This window comes from Pantherophis guttatus, chromosome 2, assembly GCF_059756535.1.
Source record: "Pantherophis guttatus breed Tessera chromosome 2, ASM5975653v1, whole genome shotgun sequence".
Lineage (NCBI taxonomy): Eukaryota > Metazoa > Chordata > Lepidosauria > Squamata > Colubridae > Pantherophis > Pantherophis guttatus.
In genome coordinates, this window is record NC_142064.1 from 173179381 (window position 1) to 173199178 (window position 19798).

Consider the following 19798-nt stretch of genomic DNA (forward strand, 5'->3'; position numbering starts at 1 on the left):
TTGCCACTTAGTAGAAATCTGGATGTTAGCAGCGCTAGTAAAAATCCCCAGGTATTTTCTTTGCCTGAAAAAAAACAAAACACAACCATCTGTGCACTTGCTTATATTTGATTTGAAAGTATACAATATGCAATAACCCAATAGTAGTTTCTTCATCAAATGGATGGTAGAAAATCATTTCTGATTGGACATTTCTGCTGAATGACAAAGCTCTATGAAAAGTAGTTGCTTACACAAGGGATCTTTCATTTACTATGACAATAAAAAGTGTAATTTTATGTTTTATGAATTTATAGGTAACGGTAAAGGTTCCCCTCGCATATACGTGCTAGTCGTTCCCGACTCTAGTGGGCGGTTAGAATCTCCGTTTCTAAGCCAAAGAGCGCTGTCTGATGACAATTCCGCGGCCATGTGGCTGGCATGTGGCCGGCATGTGGCCAGCATGACTAAACACCGAAGGGGCATGGAACACTGTTACCTTCCTACCATGGTGGTCCCTATTTTTCAACTTGCATTTTTATGTGCTTTCGAACTGCTAGGTTGGCAGAAGCTGGGGCAAATAACGGGAGCTCACTCTGTTACACGGCACTAGGGATTCGAACCACCGAACTGCCAACCTTTCTGATTGACAAGGTCAGCATCTTAGCCACTGAGCCACCACATGAATTTATAAACACCATTTAACACTATATGCATAAGAAAGATTGATTGCAAGCTCAGATCTGTTACAGTCCTATTATATTGGGAATGAGCAATTCTGGGTCCCAGAAAACCTCCAGATTATGCGGTTGAAATGTGGCAGCAAACCTACCATTTGCTCGTATTTTCTGAATAATCTTGGTTTGTCATAGACTGTCAACATATGACAATATGGCATAAGAGGGAGATAAAACTGAGGTAAAGCAGCACATTCTGGATATTGTGGCATGACCATGAATGATTGATTGTAAGTACCCAGAACTCAAGTTGAAAGTCAAATCTCCTTCAAAATAAGCATATCTCTTGATTCACACCAAATCCCATAAGAATTTTTAGAAAATAAAAACAGTAAGTACATATAGCCCAGTGCTTTCTTTGAACTGTACCCACCTGCCCAGTAAAAAAAAAAAAAAAAAGATAAAAGTGATTGAGGGTAAGGTGATTCTGGTGGCTTTGAGAAGGTGGCAGATTAGTAACTTTAGCTATTTACTTTATGATTTATGGGCATGTAATGGTTGGCCATTGTGGCTATTTAGTAACAGCACCCAAAGCATCTGTCAGAATTGTGGCTGGAGAGCCCCTCAGTGTCATGTACACTTCAGTTAGCAGGATAGTCTCTAATCCTTGGTTATTATGAGTTTTTAAAACAAATTGTGTGATCTTAATGATTAGTATCCAATTTACATATTGCCATTTTAATTCATTAAAAGTTAGAAGAGAGAGCTGGTTCTTTCCTAGGCTCCAGTGAAAAAAGGATTCTTGAGTCTGATTTAAAACAAAATAAAATGAACAAAAAGGCAAATCTAATTGCTGCATGGGCAAAACATAATTTTGTGGCAGCTTCTGGCATCTATTGAAAAAGAACAAGGGGGGTATTATCTCCATGTTTCCTCTCATCCTCTGTGAAAGCCACAGTCAGTCTAAAAGACCAGAAAAAAATGATATCTCTCTCTTTTTTTTATTATTCCTGCTGCCTAGATTTCTTAGGCCTTCAGGGCTTTCTTCAAGCTATTTTGTGCAGAAATAGTTGCTTTCCTTTTATAGCTGTGCTGAGTGCTGGTCCCAAGGGGGCCCCTATCACTGAGTAAAATTGGAGCAGAGCATCCTATTCTCTATAGAATCCCAGACTTCTCTCAAGTTTGGATTTAAGGTAGCTTTTTGAGACTGAGAGCCCTGTAACAGATTTGAGTCTTAATCCATTGTATTACAGATAAAAATATTTTATCACAAATTATCCAGGAAAGTCTGTTCCTTTGCTCTTCTCTTTCATTTTATAGAGATGTACAGTTACTCAGATTGGGAGCAGCAAAGGTGCTTTGAATCTAGCATGGCCATGCTCCCGATACCAATCACCAGTTCCTTAACAGAATCACATCTTTTCCTGGGCTTGAATCAGTGGTGGGTTGCCCCGGTTCGCACCGGTTCTATAGAACCGGTAGTAAAACCGGCAGCAGGCCCCGCCCAGTGACCCCGACGTCATGAAAATGCTTCTGCGTATGCGTGAACAAAGCGTGCGCGCTTGGCCCATTTACAAACCGATAGTAAAGGTAAGTAGAACCCACCCCTGGCTTGAATGGTAGGTGCACTAGGCCTGGGAATGGCTGCATTTCAATAAAGGTGGTCACACGCAGAGATATCTTGTAACCAACTCTTTAACACTTTCTTAAACATATTTTCCTGACACCACAGATGAAGGTCCAAGAAAATGTATGTCTTTTTTTGAGTAGTTCCCAACAGATACCGCCACTGTGCTCATCCCTGATCCAAAACTCCTGTTATGCTTCAGATCCTAACAACTACACTATATAAAAAGTCATACTCTGTGATTATTTACATATTTGTTAACCATTATGATTGGTATAGCTTTCTAGTGAAGCCAATCTATGTTTTTGCAGTGAGTTAGAAGAGAAGCAGCTGGCTTCTTTCGTGGAATATACTCAAACAGATACTAGATGTACCTGTGTTAGAAATGCAAAGCGCAATGATAGCAAATGTTAAGCACTGTTTTTGCAGGCTGAATCTGACTTGCTAAATCAGCCAAAGAAATGAACTCAGCAAAGAATTAACAGTAATAGAACCAGTTAAGCAACACAACCCATGAACAATATAATTGCATAAATACATTTCTTTAGTTTTTGGGTTGAGGTTTCTACCTGATGTTTATGCACAGTGTACATTCTGCATTTGGTAATCTATGTAAAAGGAGAGGAGGGGAGGAGGGGAGGGGAGGGGGGAGGAGAGGAGAGGAGAGGAGAGGAGAGGAGACACAAAATACATGGGGGGAGAGAAACAACATCTCTATCCAGAAATTCTAGGGTAAGGGATAGGGCTCCTGATCTGAATCCTGATACCAACAATTTTTAAAGCACTGCTGAATTTTCATAGTAGGCAGGCAGCATTGTTTTTCTTAGGTCTGAAATTGAGTTTCTGAGACTTGGAACATGTGCTTAACTGATGCTCCCTCATCCTTCCAAATGATTCCAGCCAATGGTAATAGAGATGGAACATGTAATGCATGCTTTATTTGGTAATGTGTCCTTTTCAACTCTCTATGGCTGTCTGGTGGATTTTTTTTTAAAAGCCAGCTGTGGGACATTGGGAATCTCAGAATAATGTAAGAAGAAACCAGCTGGGAATATTTAAAACATTTTTTTCTGAGTTTAGAAAGTTTCAAGCTCAGATTGTTTCGCAGCCCTACCCAGACAAAGAATTTAAGCCATATCAGATATTATAGCCTATCTTGTTTTTAATTGTCATCAAAATTATACCAAGCAGAGACCAGCATTTGAGAGACCAGCTACAAACTCTTAAAACTTTTTTTAATTAAAATATTCTATTTACTCTCTTAAAATGCTAAGAAAATACCATAACATAAAATCTGATATTTCATACAACTGAACTGAAACTGTCTTACCAGGAGGTGAAACATGGTTGGTACAATTGAAAGAAACATAGTTGGTACAATTCTTTACAATCAATATATCCTTTTTCCAAGGACATAGAATAGTATAATTATTCAGAGTTGCTTACTCACCTGATGTGTGAAGTGACCTGTATAAAGCAAAAACAACAGAATTTGTTTCAATGGATGAGAAATATACATCTGAGAGCATACTGTGTGTATAATTTATTAAGCCAGAATGTTCAAATACCACTGTATATCCTAGAAAATATAGTCAGTCTATAGAAACTATAGAAGATTATACTTAAAAAAAATCTTCAGAAGGTTACTGAATCTGTGTTTGATTCACCATCTAATATCTGTATTAAACATGTTATTAGTGTAGACAGAATCCAGGTTCAAGTGTATGCAAAGGATTTATAATTAGCAAAGCTGGAATAAATACTGGAAAGAGGAAAGCACACGCAATTTCACAAGCTGTACTAGTGTCCATGGTGCAACATAATAAGAAATACCAGTAAAATTAGTATGTAGAATAGTAGGTTTAGGTTTAGGTTTATTTGGATTTATATACCGCCCTTCTCCCGAAGGACTCAGGGCGGTGAACAGCCAAAGATAAAACACATACAATATAAAATTTAAAAACAATTTAAAACATATTAAACAAATTTGTCCCATACTAATTAAAACACCCCTTTTTATTAAAAGCAAATTAAAATTAAGCAATTAAAAAGAGTTAGGCCAGCCCAGCTTGTTGGAATAAAAAAGTCTTAGGGCACGGCGGAAAGTGCGGAAATCCAGGATCCTCCGTATCTCTGGGGGAAGATCGTTCCAAAGGGCAGGTGCCCCCACAGAGAAGGCTCTCCCCCTGGGGGCCGCCAGTCAACACTGTTTGACCAACGGCACCCTGAGGAGCCCCTCTCTGTGGGAGCGTACTGGCCGGTGAGAGGCTACTGGTGGCAGAAGGCGGTCTCGTAGGTACCCCGGTCCTAAGCCATGGAGCGCTCTAACGGTGGTAGGTGGTCCCAGAAGACCACCAGGAGCCAGTGCAGCTCGTGCAGGAGAGGTGTTACATGGGAGCACCATGTCGCTCCCATAACCACCTGCACGGCCGCATTCTGGACCTGTTGGAGCCTCCGGGTGCTCCTCAAGGGGAGCCCCATGTAGACAGCATTACAGTAGTCCAGGCGGGAGGTGACGAGGGCATGAGTGACCGTGCATAAGGAGTCCCGATCCAGAAAGGGACGCAACTGGCGAATCAGGTGAACCTGATAGAAAGTCCTCCTGGCCACAGTCGTCAGATGTTCTTCTAAAGACAGCCGTGTATCCAGGAGAACACCCAAGTTGCGAGCCCTCTCCGTGGGGGCCAACGACTCGCCCCCAATAGTCAGTGATGGCACCAACTGGCTATATCGGGATGCCGGAAACCACAGCCACTCGGTCTTGGACGGGTTGAGCCTGAGTCTGTTTCTCCCCATCCAGATCCGCATGGCCTCCAGGCACCGGGACATCACTTCAAGGGCATCATTGGGGTGGCACGGGGTGGAGATGTACAGCTGAGTGTCATCAGCGTACTGGTGGTTCTTCACCCCGAAACCACGGATGATCTCACCCAGCGGCTTCACATAAATGTTGAACAGAAGGGGTGAGAAGACCGACCCTTGTGGCACCCCACACACAAGGCGCCTCGGGGTCGACCTCTGCCCCCCTGCCAACACAGACTGCAGCCGGTCAGAGAGAAAGGAGGAGAACCACCCCCAACACAGTGCCCCCCACCCCCAACTCTTCCAACCGGCGCAGCATGATACCACTGAGAGGTCTAATAGGACCAGGACAGAGGAATAGCCCCTGTCCCGAGCCCTCCAGAGATCATCAACCAATGCGACCAATGCCATTTCCGTGCTGTACCCAGGTCTGAAGCCCGACTGGAACGGATCTAGATAAACCGTTTCATCCAGGTACTGGGGAAGCTGTCGCGCCACCACACTCTCAACAACCTTCGCCACAAAGCGAAGGTTGGAGACTGGACGATAATTTACTAACACTGCAGGGTCCAGGGAAGACTTCTTAAGGAGAGGCCTCACCACCGCCTCTTTCAAGGCAGCGGGAAAGTCACCCTCACTCAGTGAAGCACAGTGAAGTACATATTAATATCTAACAAATGCATCACAGATAGAATTCTGGTTCTATTTTGTTTTGTTTTTGTATGCTAGTATATGATTGAATGTATTTCAAGAGAATAAATTATAGCTGGGAATCAGCTGCTTCACCTTTAGATATAAAGTGGATATATAGATTATAACGTACAATTATTTTTAATTCCTTCTAATGCTGTATGCAGTGAGTCCATTAGCTTGCATATTTCATTGGAGCAGGGTATCTTTTGCTATTCCCTATGCTACAATAACAAATGCTAGCTTGAATTATCTATACAGCCCATTGTCTTTTCCTGACAGCTGGCTCATGACACAAGCTTGGTTGAGAGTTCTAAGCATCTGCACGTCTAAAATTACTTATCTCATTTCTGTGTCATCTGGATTATATGCATACGCACAGCATAATTATATGCCCTCTTTTCTTGAGAAAAACTTCGTCATCTTCAACAACATAAGCAAGATAAGTTGACTGACATGAAGGGAGCAAAATAATCCTGCTTGATGGGTCAAAAGGAAAGCTGTACACTTTTGTCAAAAGCTTTTTGAAAGCTTTTGGAGGTCTGTTGGCTGACTTTAAATGGTGCAGGATCAGATGTCTTTTGGGCATAGGTTTTTCTACCGTTGTAAAAATGGTTAACACTTCCTATCTCGCGGTGTTGAGCACTGGACATCGTAATACATTGAGCTGAAGTTTTCTTGCTTGTTTTAGTTAATAACATTTACCTTATTCTTACCTTATTCCTAACATCCTCTACTGGGTATCCTTTTTCCATTCACTCCAGACACAGGGCTAGAAGGAATTCTAATGTAGATTTTCATAGGAAATGATAGCTCTTTTCTCAATTCCTGCCCAGCCTTTCTCCAGAGAGGATATGAGCCAGCTGGCTTCACAAACCATTCATGAAATGCAGACTCCCTCTTCATATTTACTTCTTTCTTTGTTTCCTTCCCCCTCCCCCCTTAGTTTTCAGTTTAGTAATTCAGATGCATGGCCAGCAGAGTCACTGATCGCAATGGCTGGGACTGAGCTAAGGGTCTGCTCCCAGAAAGCATGACAGTATACTTTGTTGTTTGACTACCAACCAGTGATCCGCTGCTGAGGGAGTGATAGGGTTGCACTGCAGATGAGCCAAAAGAAAGGGAATTTCACTAATACTCAGCCCACAATCCTTACTCTCCTTATGCACGGGCCATCTGCAACCAAACATCCCTTCTCAGTCCTCAAACTGGAGAATAAATAAGCACCATGTGGTCCACCTACACATTAAGAGATTCTTAAGTTGACTTCCTTATTATGACCAACCAATACCTGTTAGTTTTCATCATGGCCCTTTAGGTAATTTTAAACATCTAACCTGAGCCTGATTCAGCCCTTGTACAAGTTATGCTTAATGGAAGGTAGCTATAATGTAGGAGATGACTAGGCTGAGCCTGAGAGAGAGAGAGGTCAAGTGTGTCACCAGTCTTGAATCCCTTTGCATCCACAAGAGATCTAAATCCAGCACATCTTGAATTCCATTGATTCTTATCTATCGGCAATTTGCTTTGACCAATAGCAGTTCAGATTCTTGTAGAGAGTGTTAGCATGCCATACATGTGTATTAATTTGAACTGCCTTGACTTGTGATTTCCTGAGCTTGATATATATATAACCTTTGTTGGGCATATGTCAAAAATAGATGAGCTTTCTGCAAAAAAGAAGTTCTACATCATCCAGAGAGTGCTGTCACCTTGTGCTTGGATACAGCCTTCATAATCAAGATAAATTCAATCTTTCACAAGGATTAGGAAGTGATTCATTCTACTTTCTGCCTCCACCTCAAAACAAAACTAGAGAAGAACTGGTATAAACCAGGTAGCAGCCAAGACATCAAAATATACCTGAGTAAGGAAAGTGGATTTCAGAACCTCAGACAGCCCCTCCAGATTTTCTTTCAACCATGTCATCAGGCTGTTAGGTTTTATTGAATGTGATCATCCCATGAATGAAGTTTTCAAATTAGGCTACAAGACTCAGAATAAACTCTCCTCATTGAGAATTCTGACCCTCTTCTCTAGGAATGCAACTATCTTCATCACCTTTTTGACATTTACAGAGGCATTTCTAGTGTTGCACCGTCTGAAGGTTCTCTCTAAAGACGGCTATAGCACGTTGCATTATTGTATAGAATGTCTTCCCTCAGATGGTGGAATACTACATGGGATTTAACCATGAAAGTTCTCTTTTCACAAAGGGGATGGTGTATCCAATCCACAAAGATTTTTTTTTTTTAATTTGATTTATATGCTGCCCTTCTCCGGAGACTCAGGGCGGCTTACAATGCGCTAAGCAATAGCCTTCATCCTTTTGTATATTTTATACAAAGTCAGCTTATTGCCCCCACAAACTGGGTCCTCAATTTACCTACCTTAGAAAGGATGGAAGGCTGAGTCAACCTTGAGCCTGGCGAGATTCGAACCTGCAGTAATTGCAGGCAGCTGGTCTTAATAACAGGGTGCTTTAGACCACTGTACTACCAAGGCTCTTTGGTACTGTAGTACAAAGAGCCCTGTACTACTATTACTGTAGTACAAAATAGGGAGAAATACATATTGGGGGGGGCATCAATATGTGTAACCAGTGTACAGTACCGTGTTTCCCTGAAAATATGACATGTCTGGATAATAAGCCCAATCGGGCTTTTCAGCGCATGCAATAATATAAGCCACCCCCCGCAAAATAAGCCCCCCACCAACTATTTACACGCACATGCAGCTGTTCCCACCATTTCCTCTGGTTGCTTGCCGCGCAACCAAAATGAGTTGTTGAGGCGAGGTTGGAGAGGGGGAAGGGGGGGAGATGCCCTCCCCTCCCTGTTCTTCACACTGGCCGAGTGGCCCAACATGTCCCACCCCACCCCAATGGCAACAGCAGCCTGGCTGCTTCCCTTCCCCGCCATCTCTTTATTGAGAGGGGTGGCAGGTGGGGCAGGGAAGAATTGAGACACGTGGAGTGAGACATGGCTCCCCTTGCTGTCTCTTCTCCCCCCCCCTTTGCTGAGCATGGACTGAATTCTTCTAAGCCCATCGCTTAGCCACCCTTTAGGAATGCAATTTGGAGGGTGGCAGTTAGGGCAGGTGAGAAGCAGGACACGCTCCTTACCTTTCCAGCTCCATCGCGTTCCTTGCCGTTGTGTCCAGGGAAACACGCTGTAAAAGAAAACCTTCTCGTGAGTTCAATCAAACTTCTCGAACTTGCGAAAAGGTTTTCTTTTACAGTGTGTTTTCCTGGACACAATGGCGAGGAACGTGATGGAGCTGGAAAGGTAAGACGCGCGTCCCGCTTCTAACCCGCCCTACCTGCCACCCCCAAATTGCATCCCTAAAGGGGGTGGGTGGCTAAGCGAGGGGCAGGAGCCCTGTCATGCCCAGCGAGGGGGAAAGAAGAGATGGCAAGGGGAGCCACATCTCGCTCCACGCGTCTCAATTCTTCCCTGCCCCACCTACCATCCCTCTTGATAAAGAGACGGCGGGGAAGGGAAGCAGCTGTTGCCATTGGGATGGGGTGGGACATGTTGGGCTGCTTGGCTGGTGCGAAGAACAGGGAAGAGAGGTGACGGCAGTGACGGGACATCCAGTCCCATGTTCGCCACCTCCTGCACCCCCAAAATAATAAGTCCCCCCGATAATAAGGCCAAGCCCTTATTTGGGGGGGGGTGTCAAAAGAAAATGAGACCCTGTCTTATTTTCGGGGAAATACGGTATATAGTTTAACCATGTCCCCTTTATTCCTAATTTTCTCAAGTGTTCTTTTGTGGGCTTTCTTTCTGGTTTGTCATTGTGAAACTGCAAAAAGAAACTATCTCCTCCCACAGGAAGCTGCATCAGAACTCTTTCTAGGCTAACATTGTCTTGGGAGTGATAAGGAGATTCTGTAAAATTTCCTGTATCCTATGAGAGCTTTCATGGTAAGTCCAATGTATCATTCCAGGCTGTATTTCCTATTATGAAAACTCATTAATATATATTTGGAAGTATCCTTGTATAGCTTCATGTTCTATTTTTACTCCAAAGAATTCAGTCTCGGATCTTTAAGATAAATCTTGTAGGAAATGTGTGGTGGACATGGAACAGTTTGTTTATTTGACTTCCAGTAGATATATTTGCACCTCACTGTTGACATACATGACTTTTGAACTTTTCCCATACTTGCGCAGTTTTGCCTCCTGTGTCCAGAATGGAGGAAAAAGTTCAAAAAGTAAATGGAGCTTTGTCCTCTTCCATATAGAATCATGCTGGCCTTAGCTTTGCTGTCCTAACATTAGCTAAAGAGCGTTCCTCCCTCTTGCCTTGACCTTTGCATTGCAGTGTCTGCTACGCTGTGTTAAGGTCAGCTCTGATTCTGAAGGAAGTGTGGTGAGTCAGCAGCAAACTTCATTTCCTGCATTGCATCAGAAGGTTCCAGAGCAAGCACAGAGGATGTTCAGAGCGTGACTTGGCCTGAGTCCCACTCAGGGCTGAGAGAGAGCCAGCAAGACACACATGTCCCGAACTTCAAGAAATTCAGTCTAAGCCTGCAAGTGCCATTTCAATGAGATTCATCTTCACAGCCACACTATCAGATTCCTTTTGTTTTCCCATCCTCACAGGACAGTGACCTTCCAGAAGACATTGGCCATATGATCTATACTTTTGTGTAACTTGCTCTGTAATATGTGCTTTATTCCTTCTGGCTGCTTGCTTCCTCAGTACAAACAGTATTGCATTTTTATGCAAAATGATTTATTAGTTTTGTGAATCGTAGCCGCTGGGACTGATGTAAATTCACAAACTACATTTTGAATTTATGGAATTTTTTCTAATCCCAGACTGATAAAATGGAGAAACATAACAAAAGAGTTGCAGATTAAGTCACACTAAATATATTACTTAATGTAAAAAAAAAATGTAAAAACGGGCCATGTGAAGGAAAAATTTTGAAAAGTCAATACATTTCTGTGCTTAAGTAATGAACCCTCAATGATGGCATCTCTGAGAGATAAGTTACTCCTGCATAATTGCACTTGTTTTATCTGATCAACGTTAGAAGGATGGACCTTTCATGGTTGATTTGTTTTGTTTCTGATATACCAATTAAGAATTGATAGATTTTTTTGATATATTGATTTTTTTACTGATCATTGGGTTGGAAATGATATAATGACCGTAATTATTATTTATTATTTTAATTAGCTTTGTAGCTAGTAGAAAAAGTACTACAATCCTTGTTCTCTTTACTTGCATTCTAGTCCATATGGAAGCAAACCAAATCATTATATAAAGATAATATAATTTCAAAAGGTGAGAAAATAGCTATTATCTGTTAGTTTGCTCTTCACAGCAGCCTTTAGTACACATTGAAATTACTTTGCATCCAAAATAGCCTTAATTTGTTTAGATCAGTCTGCTCTTTTGCATTCCATTCTGTGATTTACCATTTGCAAACTCTCTGCCTCCATGCTTTTTTCTGTCTGCTGTTTTTCTTAGTTTGAAGAAAAATGCTGAGGAATGTAAAAACTTTCTCACTATCTTGTCACCTATGTGTGAATTGGGCAACTATATGAATTTGTTTGTTTTAAAAAAACAAGTAGAGGTGCAATTTTAATTGGTCCATATAAAGAAGTGATCCTAGCTGTAATTTTGGAATCTACCTCCCCTTTGAAAATTCAATCTCAAATAATAGGAAGGAGAAGTGAATGAATTGAGAGAAAGGGGAAGACTGGCAATACTGTGGTTAGACGGGGTTGAAAAAGAGATATAAAGAGCGAGACAGGGGTGGGTTCTACTTATCTTTACTACTGGTTCGCATGCACAGATCACCCATAATGATGTCGTGGCAAGTGGGCGGAGCCTCCCGCTGGTTTTACTACCGGTTCTATAGAACCGGACTGAACCGGGAGCAACCCACCACTGGAGCGAGATGAGAAATTTAAAGAACAAATGACAGTATATGAAATTGGGTATGGATGTGATGGAAGGAAGGCAGTTTGCAAAATTGGAAAGATATGAAGTGGATGCAGGGAATGGCCATAAAGTAGATTTATTTATATTTATTATATTATTTATTAATATTTGTTTTGCTTTTCTCTTCTATCTTACATTTATTTTGCTTATTTTAGTCTCTCCCCCACCCCTCCGCTTCATGTTGTAACAGTCCTTAACTGCAAAGAAAATAACAGGATAGATATGTATCTATGTGAAATTAACTCATAAAGAAAATGAATATAAGAAGTTAGGAGGAGGATATGCGAGCCTCGTTTTCATTCCTCCAGTTGGCCTCTGTTTTGGTGTTACTAGCAAATGCAGGAACTGTATTAGGAAGTGGTTTATTTGCACACAAGCTGGAAGGGCTGTTTGAATCAACATGCAGGAAGTGAGGGTGCAGTCAGCACACAGTAGCAAGCAAACCAGTGGCCTGCTGTTTTTATCTCCTGGCTCTCGGATGTCCTTTTCGGAACCAGACACAAGCTCTGAGCATGACCTGGAGGTACTAGCTTTTGAAAGGGAGCTTGAGGTGGTTGGGAAATCACTTGCACATTCCTCTCCTTTTTTTCTTGCATTGTTTAATAACCAGAGAGGGAGGCTGTTGTGCCAACCTTATAATAGTATGAATACGGAAGTTAAATCGGAGGAGGAATTTCAGATTAAGTGAGGAATTAAGCAGGAGAAACATTGTAGGATGAATATAGAGACATGGGTGTGTATCCTGTATCATAAAGTGTGTTTCTGGTTTGAGATCCGTGGTGATTTACCCACAAATGACCTGGAAGTTTGCATTCTTAATCTGCTCTGCATTGGGTGCGCATAGCAGGTTGGTGACTGATCTAAAATATCTCAGAATATTACAGAAAATAAAAACTTAAACAAGCATTTTATATGGATGGAAAGCCTCATGCAAGACTGGGTGAGGGGCTGCATATCCACAGATTTAATCAGGACAAATCCCTCACCATGTGAGGACAGTGTACACACACACACACACACACACACACACACACACACACACACACACACACTTTCTTATAATCACTTTGTGTAAATTGTTCAGGAGTGGTGGTAAGAGTGGTGTGTTTGGAGATCTCGGTGGATTATAGGATAATATTGAGGGTCATGTGTGGAGTTTAAGAAGCAGTTAATGAGTTTGTTGAGAGGAGCACAAATACTGTGTATTAAGAAAGAGAAAGGCTACAATATTTTACTGCAGAATATATTTGATATCTTAAAGTCTCTATATATTGGCTAGAATTATTTTTTAAAACATTAGTTTTATCAGAGAGCAAATCTACGCAGGTTTTTGTTCATTTAGAGAGATCTGTCTGCATCGTGCCTTGCTCCAAACCTTTTAATTCACCGGCTCTCTTTCCCCCTTTCCATTCACTTCAGTGCAATATTTTAGCTATTCCCAATACTATCTTCTCTGATTCTTTAGGTTTACCCGATTTTGGAAAATGAAAATTAATACATAGGAAGAAAAAGCCTCTCCCCTCCCAATGTTTGGAGCATTGTTCCTTGTTTCATGAGAAACATGAGAAGATAGCAGCTGCCTGTTGTGTTTTCTAGCCCACTTCTTAAATTCCCTTCAGGAGGTTTCTCACATGTTGATTATGTTATTGAATGAGCTGCGTGAATGTCATTTGACTACACAACTGATTATTTTGGAGTTGTAGTCTGTAGTTGGAATACTGTAATCGCTTTTTGACTTCCGGGACCAGAAGAATCTACTGGCCTATATTTCCCATTCTAAGTTGGCACTAATTTGCCCATTATTAGTGACTTTTAATTTTTACTCAGTTCCTACCCTTAATTTTGACTTGGAGATCCTTCTGGACTTGTGGCTTATGCCTAAGGAGCGTATGACACAGCAAGGCTAGGGAGATTTTATTTAGAGGCATTTTGTGTGCTGGTTACACCCATTACTGAACCAGGAGATATTACGCAGTAGTCATGCCCTGATCACTTCCTAGCTGCATTAGTGTGATTTCCTCTGTAAGGATTCTTCAGGTCCATCTGGAAATTACAACTGGTCCAAAATGCAGCAACTGGGGGCAGTTTTGGGCAACTATATTTTGCCCATATTACATCGCTGTGTATGAGCTTCTCTGAGTCCCAGTGGTTTTGTTGGGAGAGGTACAATTTAAGGGGGGTGGCTATTACCCTTGAAGCCATGGATAGCATGGGTCCAGGTTACTTGGGAGGCTGTCTCTCCTTGAGTGTATCTGTTCATCACATCTATAAGTAGTCCTCAACTTATAACAGTTTATTTAGTGACCGTTCAAAGTTACAACAGCACTGGAAAAAGTGACTTATGGCCGTTTTTCAGAGTTATAACCTTTGCAGCATCCCCATGATCGTGTGATCAAAATTCAGATGCTTGGCAACTCGTTCATACTTCGTTGCAGTGTCCCGGGGTCAAGCAAAGTCAGTGGGGAAGCCAGATTCACTTAACAGCCAGGTTACTAACTTACCAACTGCAGTGATTCACATTGTTAAATGCTGTCATTTAATGGGACCTAGGATCCCAGAGATTCAGCAGGCATTCAGCTGACTATCACTGAGTGATAGTATATCTTTTGAGTTATGATGAATGTATTTTTATGATGCCTATGATCATGATTTATCACTTATAGCTTTTATGTACACTGAGAGCTTATGCACCAAAGACAAATTCCTTGTGTGTCCAATCACACTTGGCCAATAAAGAATTCTATTCTGTTCTGTTCTGTTCTGTTCTGTTCTATTCTATTCTATTCTATTCTATTCTATTCTATTCTATTCTATTCTATTCTATTCTATTCTATTCTATTCTATTCCTTGCCTTCTAGAAGGGCTTAAAAACCTGACTTTTCCACAGATATTGGGGTAGGATGAGGCTGGAGCCTAACAAGAGGATATATTGATGTGTGGGAGAATGTTGCCTTAAGATGCCATGTGTTTTTATTGCACCTAATTGACGTTTTTCTGTTTTTGTATGTGGTTACTATATGAGTGATTTTATTAGTCTTTTAAATAAATAAAAATAAAAAGTAACTACAGTATATTGACAGAATCTAAAAGAATTTGATTGTTATGAAGCATTGTTTATTTGATAAAGACCAGCACCATACAATAAGTTTTCTTTTTATAATAAAACCTACTAAATACTAAGCACAGTTAGGGAGATGAATGATACGACAAGTTGTGGTTAACTAGAATTGGAAATGAAAGTGTTCAAATTTGTGGCTGCGATGAAGAAAGAGAGGGAGAGGTTTGATAAATAAAAGAAACATGATGTAGCAAAGAGGTACATTGTTACTAAGTGTTAAATAATATCTTCATGTATTAAATAACATATTTCTCAGAGTCAACTACAGGTATACGTGCAAAATACAAACTGCTGTTTATTGCACTTGTTTATTGTTTTGTAGATTGCTCTAAGCTTTTTTAAGAGGAAGAGTGATAGTAATACTTCTTATCTCAGTGAACAGATGGTAGAAACCTTGTGTTATTTGGGGGGGGGGGTGAATCACAAGGTTTCCACCATCTTTAAAAACAAAACAGTATTTTAAACACAGTGACTAATGAAACACTGAAGGTAAAAAAAAAAAACAGCATTGGAACAAAGTGGGAAAAAAGAAGAAAAGAAACTACACAAAAGCAAACGAAATATAAATGTATTTGGAACCTTAAGGAGAAATACAAAAATGTTATCATCCCCATTAAGTACTTATATTCACAAATAGATTTGTAAAGACATAAATGTTGAGATAATTCCTATTCCAGCATAATTAAAATACCACATTGATCAGCTAAGATTTCAATATAGGTTGACTTGTTCTGTGCAACTATTTTTGGTTTTGATACTCTACAGCAGGGATATCAAACTCACGGTGTCATGTGACATATCATGATTTTTTCCCCCCTTCGCTAAACCGGGCTTGGCTGTGGCCAGTGTGTGATGCATCCAGCCCGCGGGCCAAGAGTTTGACAGCCCTGCCTTACTGTGTTTGCAAGTATCACAGAACTACCAGATCTCCAAACTGTCCATTAGGAGTTCTGTAGCTCTAATCTATAAGTCTCAGCAGGGGAATTATTGACTTTGTTTGCCAAGTGAAACAAGATTCTGAATAAGATTGCAGTTCAGGGAGGTTGGCAGCAGTTGTCAACATCACCATGAAAAGATATCCAAGGTAGAGCTGCATGTAGTGTATTCGGGGAAGGAATGTATGTTTGGATGCAAAAAAAAAAAAAAAAAGGCAGAAACCGAGATTTCTGGGTTTTATTTATAGATTGAAAGGGTGATGAGAGGGAATGTAATTGGCATGGGCCTGAAATTAGATTCTAGTTCTGAGGAGAAAATGAGGTTATAATAAAAATGGAATAGGGATTAAATAGAGTCAAATGTTTGTCCTTGGTCCATTTTCTTTTCCAGTCCTGCAGCTAACACAATTGTATATCTGTTTCTCTCCTGTTTCTTATTTTCTTAGCAGGAATTCACTATTGATACAATACAATATATGTTAATGTATTATTTGGGGTATATATTTTTTTATTAAAATGTAACTGAATTTGGCTCATGAATTCTCCTTGCTTCCTTCAGGCCTGACTGCTGGGAAATTAGAATGATTATTACAGCCAAACCCTACCTGTGATTAATCTTGACAGAGGTTCTTTAAGGGAAGGCCAGCATCATACTATTACTTGAATTTAGTGTGCTTCAGTAAACCATATAATTTTCCAACTTCCTGCTTTTGATAAAAGGCAGAATATGGGAGGAGTAAGAGGAATACATGCATATAAAGGCCATTTATATATATTTAATAATATATCCTCATTAGGCTTATGTTTGTGTAAATATTAATGATTTAATTTAATAAAAATTAAATGCTAACTTTTGCAAATTTGGATTAGATTTAGATTTAGTTTTCAACAACCAAGAGGTTGTTTTAAAAGACAAGTTTATACATTTAAATCAGGGCTGTCAAACAGGTGGCCCACGGGCCAGATGCATCACACACTGGCTATGCCCACATCTGGTTTAGCGAAGGGGGACAACGCCGTGACGATGAGAGTTTGACACCTCTGATTTAAATGAACTGCAAGTAGTCCTTGACTTACAACCACAATTGAGCCCAAAATTTGACAGACAAAGTCAATTGGGGAAGCTGGGTTTGTTTAATGGCCGTGTGCCACATTAGCAACCACGGTGATTCATTTAACAACTGCAGTGAAAATCAGGCTTGTTGCATGTTTAATGACCACATTGCTTAGCAACTGAAATTCCACTCCCAATTGTGATTGTAAGTTGAAAACTATCTCTATTGCATTATAGTTCCTGTTTATTTAGAGACATTGGTGCTATTCTGCTTATTGTAACTATAATATATTTAGGGAAGGGGTAAAATTGTTGAAGGGGTTTAATTTGCTCGTTGTTTTTTTCTTTTGCATAGTTTACAGCACTAGAATATTTTCAAGGCTTTTACGATTTCAGAAAGGAATCAAAGGGACAGAGACAAAGATTAATGTTGGTAATCTAATGACTGGGCATGTAACTTTTTTGCCATGCTTGCTTTGCAGAGTGACCCAGGCAACTGGTCAGTCCTGGACCACCTGGGTCTGGACCAGAGCTCAGATTTTTCAGACACCAGCGTGCAACAGAAATTGGATGAAGAGAAAGAGAAAATTAAACGTGAGATCCGCAAAGAATTGAAAATAAAGGAGGGAGCAGAAAATTTACGCAAGGCTACCACAGACCGTAAGAATCTCTCCAATGTGGAAAACTTGCTCAAGAACTCCAACCGCAAACTGGAAACGTTGCATCACCAGCTTCAGGATCTCAATGCACATATTGTCGTCAAGGACCCTGAAGAGCTGGGGGGTGAGTGTGTTAAATTTTTGGGGTGGGGCAACATGGATACAACAACAACAGGGTGCAGAGAGAAGTAGTGATATGGAAAAGGAACGAAAAGAAAATTGCACAAATTGTTGTCAGCTCTCAGTAGAATAGGCACAATAAATTTCCCTAGAAGAGGTTTACAGCAATAAAAAAGGATTCTTAATTTGAGTTTTTGGTGGTTTCTTTGGTTAGGAAAGAACCAGCCAGCAGCTACACCTTTTTGAAAACTCTTCTGGCTGATAGGGAAATTAGGCAATACCCTGGTAATGTTTGTCTCTGATATTCACTGCTGGCACTTCAAAGGAAGCAATTACTTTGTCAAAAACTGTGTTTTACTTATTTAACCGGATTTGATAGCATCTCCAGATATTCTCCAGGGACTTCGTAGTACATTTTGTGTGTGTGTAGTATCCTGTATGTGTGAGAGCCAGTTTGGTCTAGCAATTAAGGTACCAAGCTAGAACGAGACGGTGACTTCTAGGCCTGCATAAAAGTTGGCTGGGTGATTTTGGCCCAGTCCTCTCTCTCAACCCACAATGTCAGGCTCCGGCAACAAAGCCAGTCAGTCAATTCCTGTTACAACCAAGTATTGATCCCCCTCCCCAAAAAGTAGATGCTTCACTTGTGGTGAAACACCAGGAAGAAAAAACAATGGTAGTTCCTGTGTTCCTCCTGAGTATATGGAGCCTGGGAATTTATCTTATCTCTGTGGATTTTCCAACACTGAAATTTAAAGTGAAGGCACTTGCTTAAAACCAAATATTTTGAGGTTGATAAGAGTGCAGCTCTGATTTGTAATATATGTCTCATATATAATAAATTCTTCCTGCGTGAGCAATAATTCATTTGAATTATTGTTCAAGTTTTTTAACAAATTGAATTTAGTTACAGATAGGTTGGTGTGTCTAGCCTTTTATTTATTTATTGGTGTATTCATTCATTTTAGCTTACTTATTAGATTTATATCCTGCCTTTCCTTCAAGAGCAACAAATGATGTATGTAGCATTCCCTTTTCTGGTTTTTCCCCACAGTAGCAACCTTCCTTTGACATAGGTTGGGCCATTGTTTCTTAATCTTTGCAGTTTGAAAATGCATGGACTTCAACACACATCTGCCCCAAAGAGCCCTCTTCAGCTCTCATGACTTGGAACTTGAGGTCTGGCATTTCTGACCATTCAGATAATCAAAACAGCTAGCAGAAGGAAAAAAAAATCATTAAAATGCATGCATATAGGTTAAAAAATATTCAAAATGCTTTCCATCCAGTTGCCCCCGGTTCGGATTGGTTCTATAGAACAGGTAGTAAAACTGGCGGGAGGCTCCGCCCACTGACCTGGATGTTATTATAAGTGATCTACGGATGCGCAGAAGCTTCTGTGCATGCCCAGAAGAGTGTGCGAGTGAAGCGAGCGAGCGCCTGTGGGCACAATGCGAACCGGTAATAAAAGTAAGTAGAACCCACCCCTGTTTCCATCTCTCTGCTCCAATCCACAGCAACCATGTTCCCTCTAAAATTTTGGGCTGACTAGTTTTCTCATCTTATCAGTTATTCTGGACTGTGACAGTGGCTCATTTTATATGGTAGACTATGAGGATTGTAGCCTGACAGTCCAGGAGTAGTAGCTGTTGAAAGATCAACTTATTACTGTCAGCATCAATTTATTTTTATTTATTATTATATATAAAACAAATTTATATAGCCACTCAACTCATACATAGGTGACTCCAGGCAATTTATAGCATCCATCCATCTATCTCAAAATCAATATACTTCTATTATTATGCATGCATTTTTATATTTTTATTAGTTTTCACTTTTATATTTCTACTTAATGAGATCTATCAGCCATTTTTAGCATTTTAAAGAAATGCAAAGTCTTAACAACCATTTATTTACTAGATAAAAAGATCACTTAGATTGTGCTAAATTCAGATGTAATATCAGCATTTTTATAACTATATTTTCTTCCTGGTTCTATATTTTAGGAAAGCATATGAAAAGAATTAATGTTATTAATCCAGTTTCAGTTTGCTTCATCTGTTAGAGATGACACACAGTATCAAAACCAAATAATTTCCTTATGTTATAGTTAGCATTATGAAACAAAGTTGTTTAGTTGCCAAGGATTGTTTCTAAAAGCTCTTTGTAT

The 19798-nt window shown here is 40.3% G+C and overlaps 1 protein-coding gene and 1 long non-coding RNA gene across 7 annotated transcripts in view; one reads left to right on the forward strand and one right to left on the reverse strand.

The window, feature by feature from the left end:
• PKN1 (protein kinase N1) overlaps nt 1-19798 on the forward strand; it is an 88908-nt gene that overhangs the window by 36419 nt on the left and 32691 nt on the right. For 4 of the 6 annotated variants that reach the window (XM_034407354.3, XM_087887315.1, XM_034407359.3 and 1 more), the window contains one exon: nt 17329-17629. In XM_034407354.3, coding sequence (XP_034263245.2) covers nt 17329-17629 — 301 coding nt within the window. Of the gene's footprint in view, nt 1-12124; nt 12263-17328; nt 17630-19798 lie in introns of those variants that run through there. The other 2 variants (XM_034407344.3, XM_034407349.3) reach the window with 1 other exon arrangement.
• Nucleotides 8-6518, reverse strand: LOC148115437 (uncharacterized). The gene is made up of 3 exons (XR_015732519.1): nt 6492-6518; nt 3734-3750; nt 8-64 (listed from the first exon to the last, which is right to left on the reverse strand). It is a non-coding gene; the product is annotated as an uncharacterized LOC148115437 (long non-coding RNA).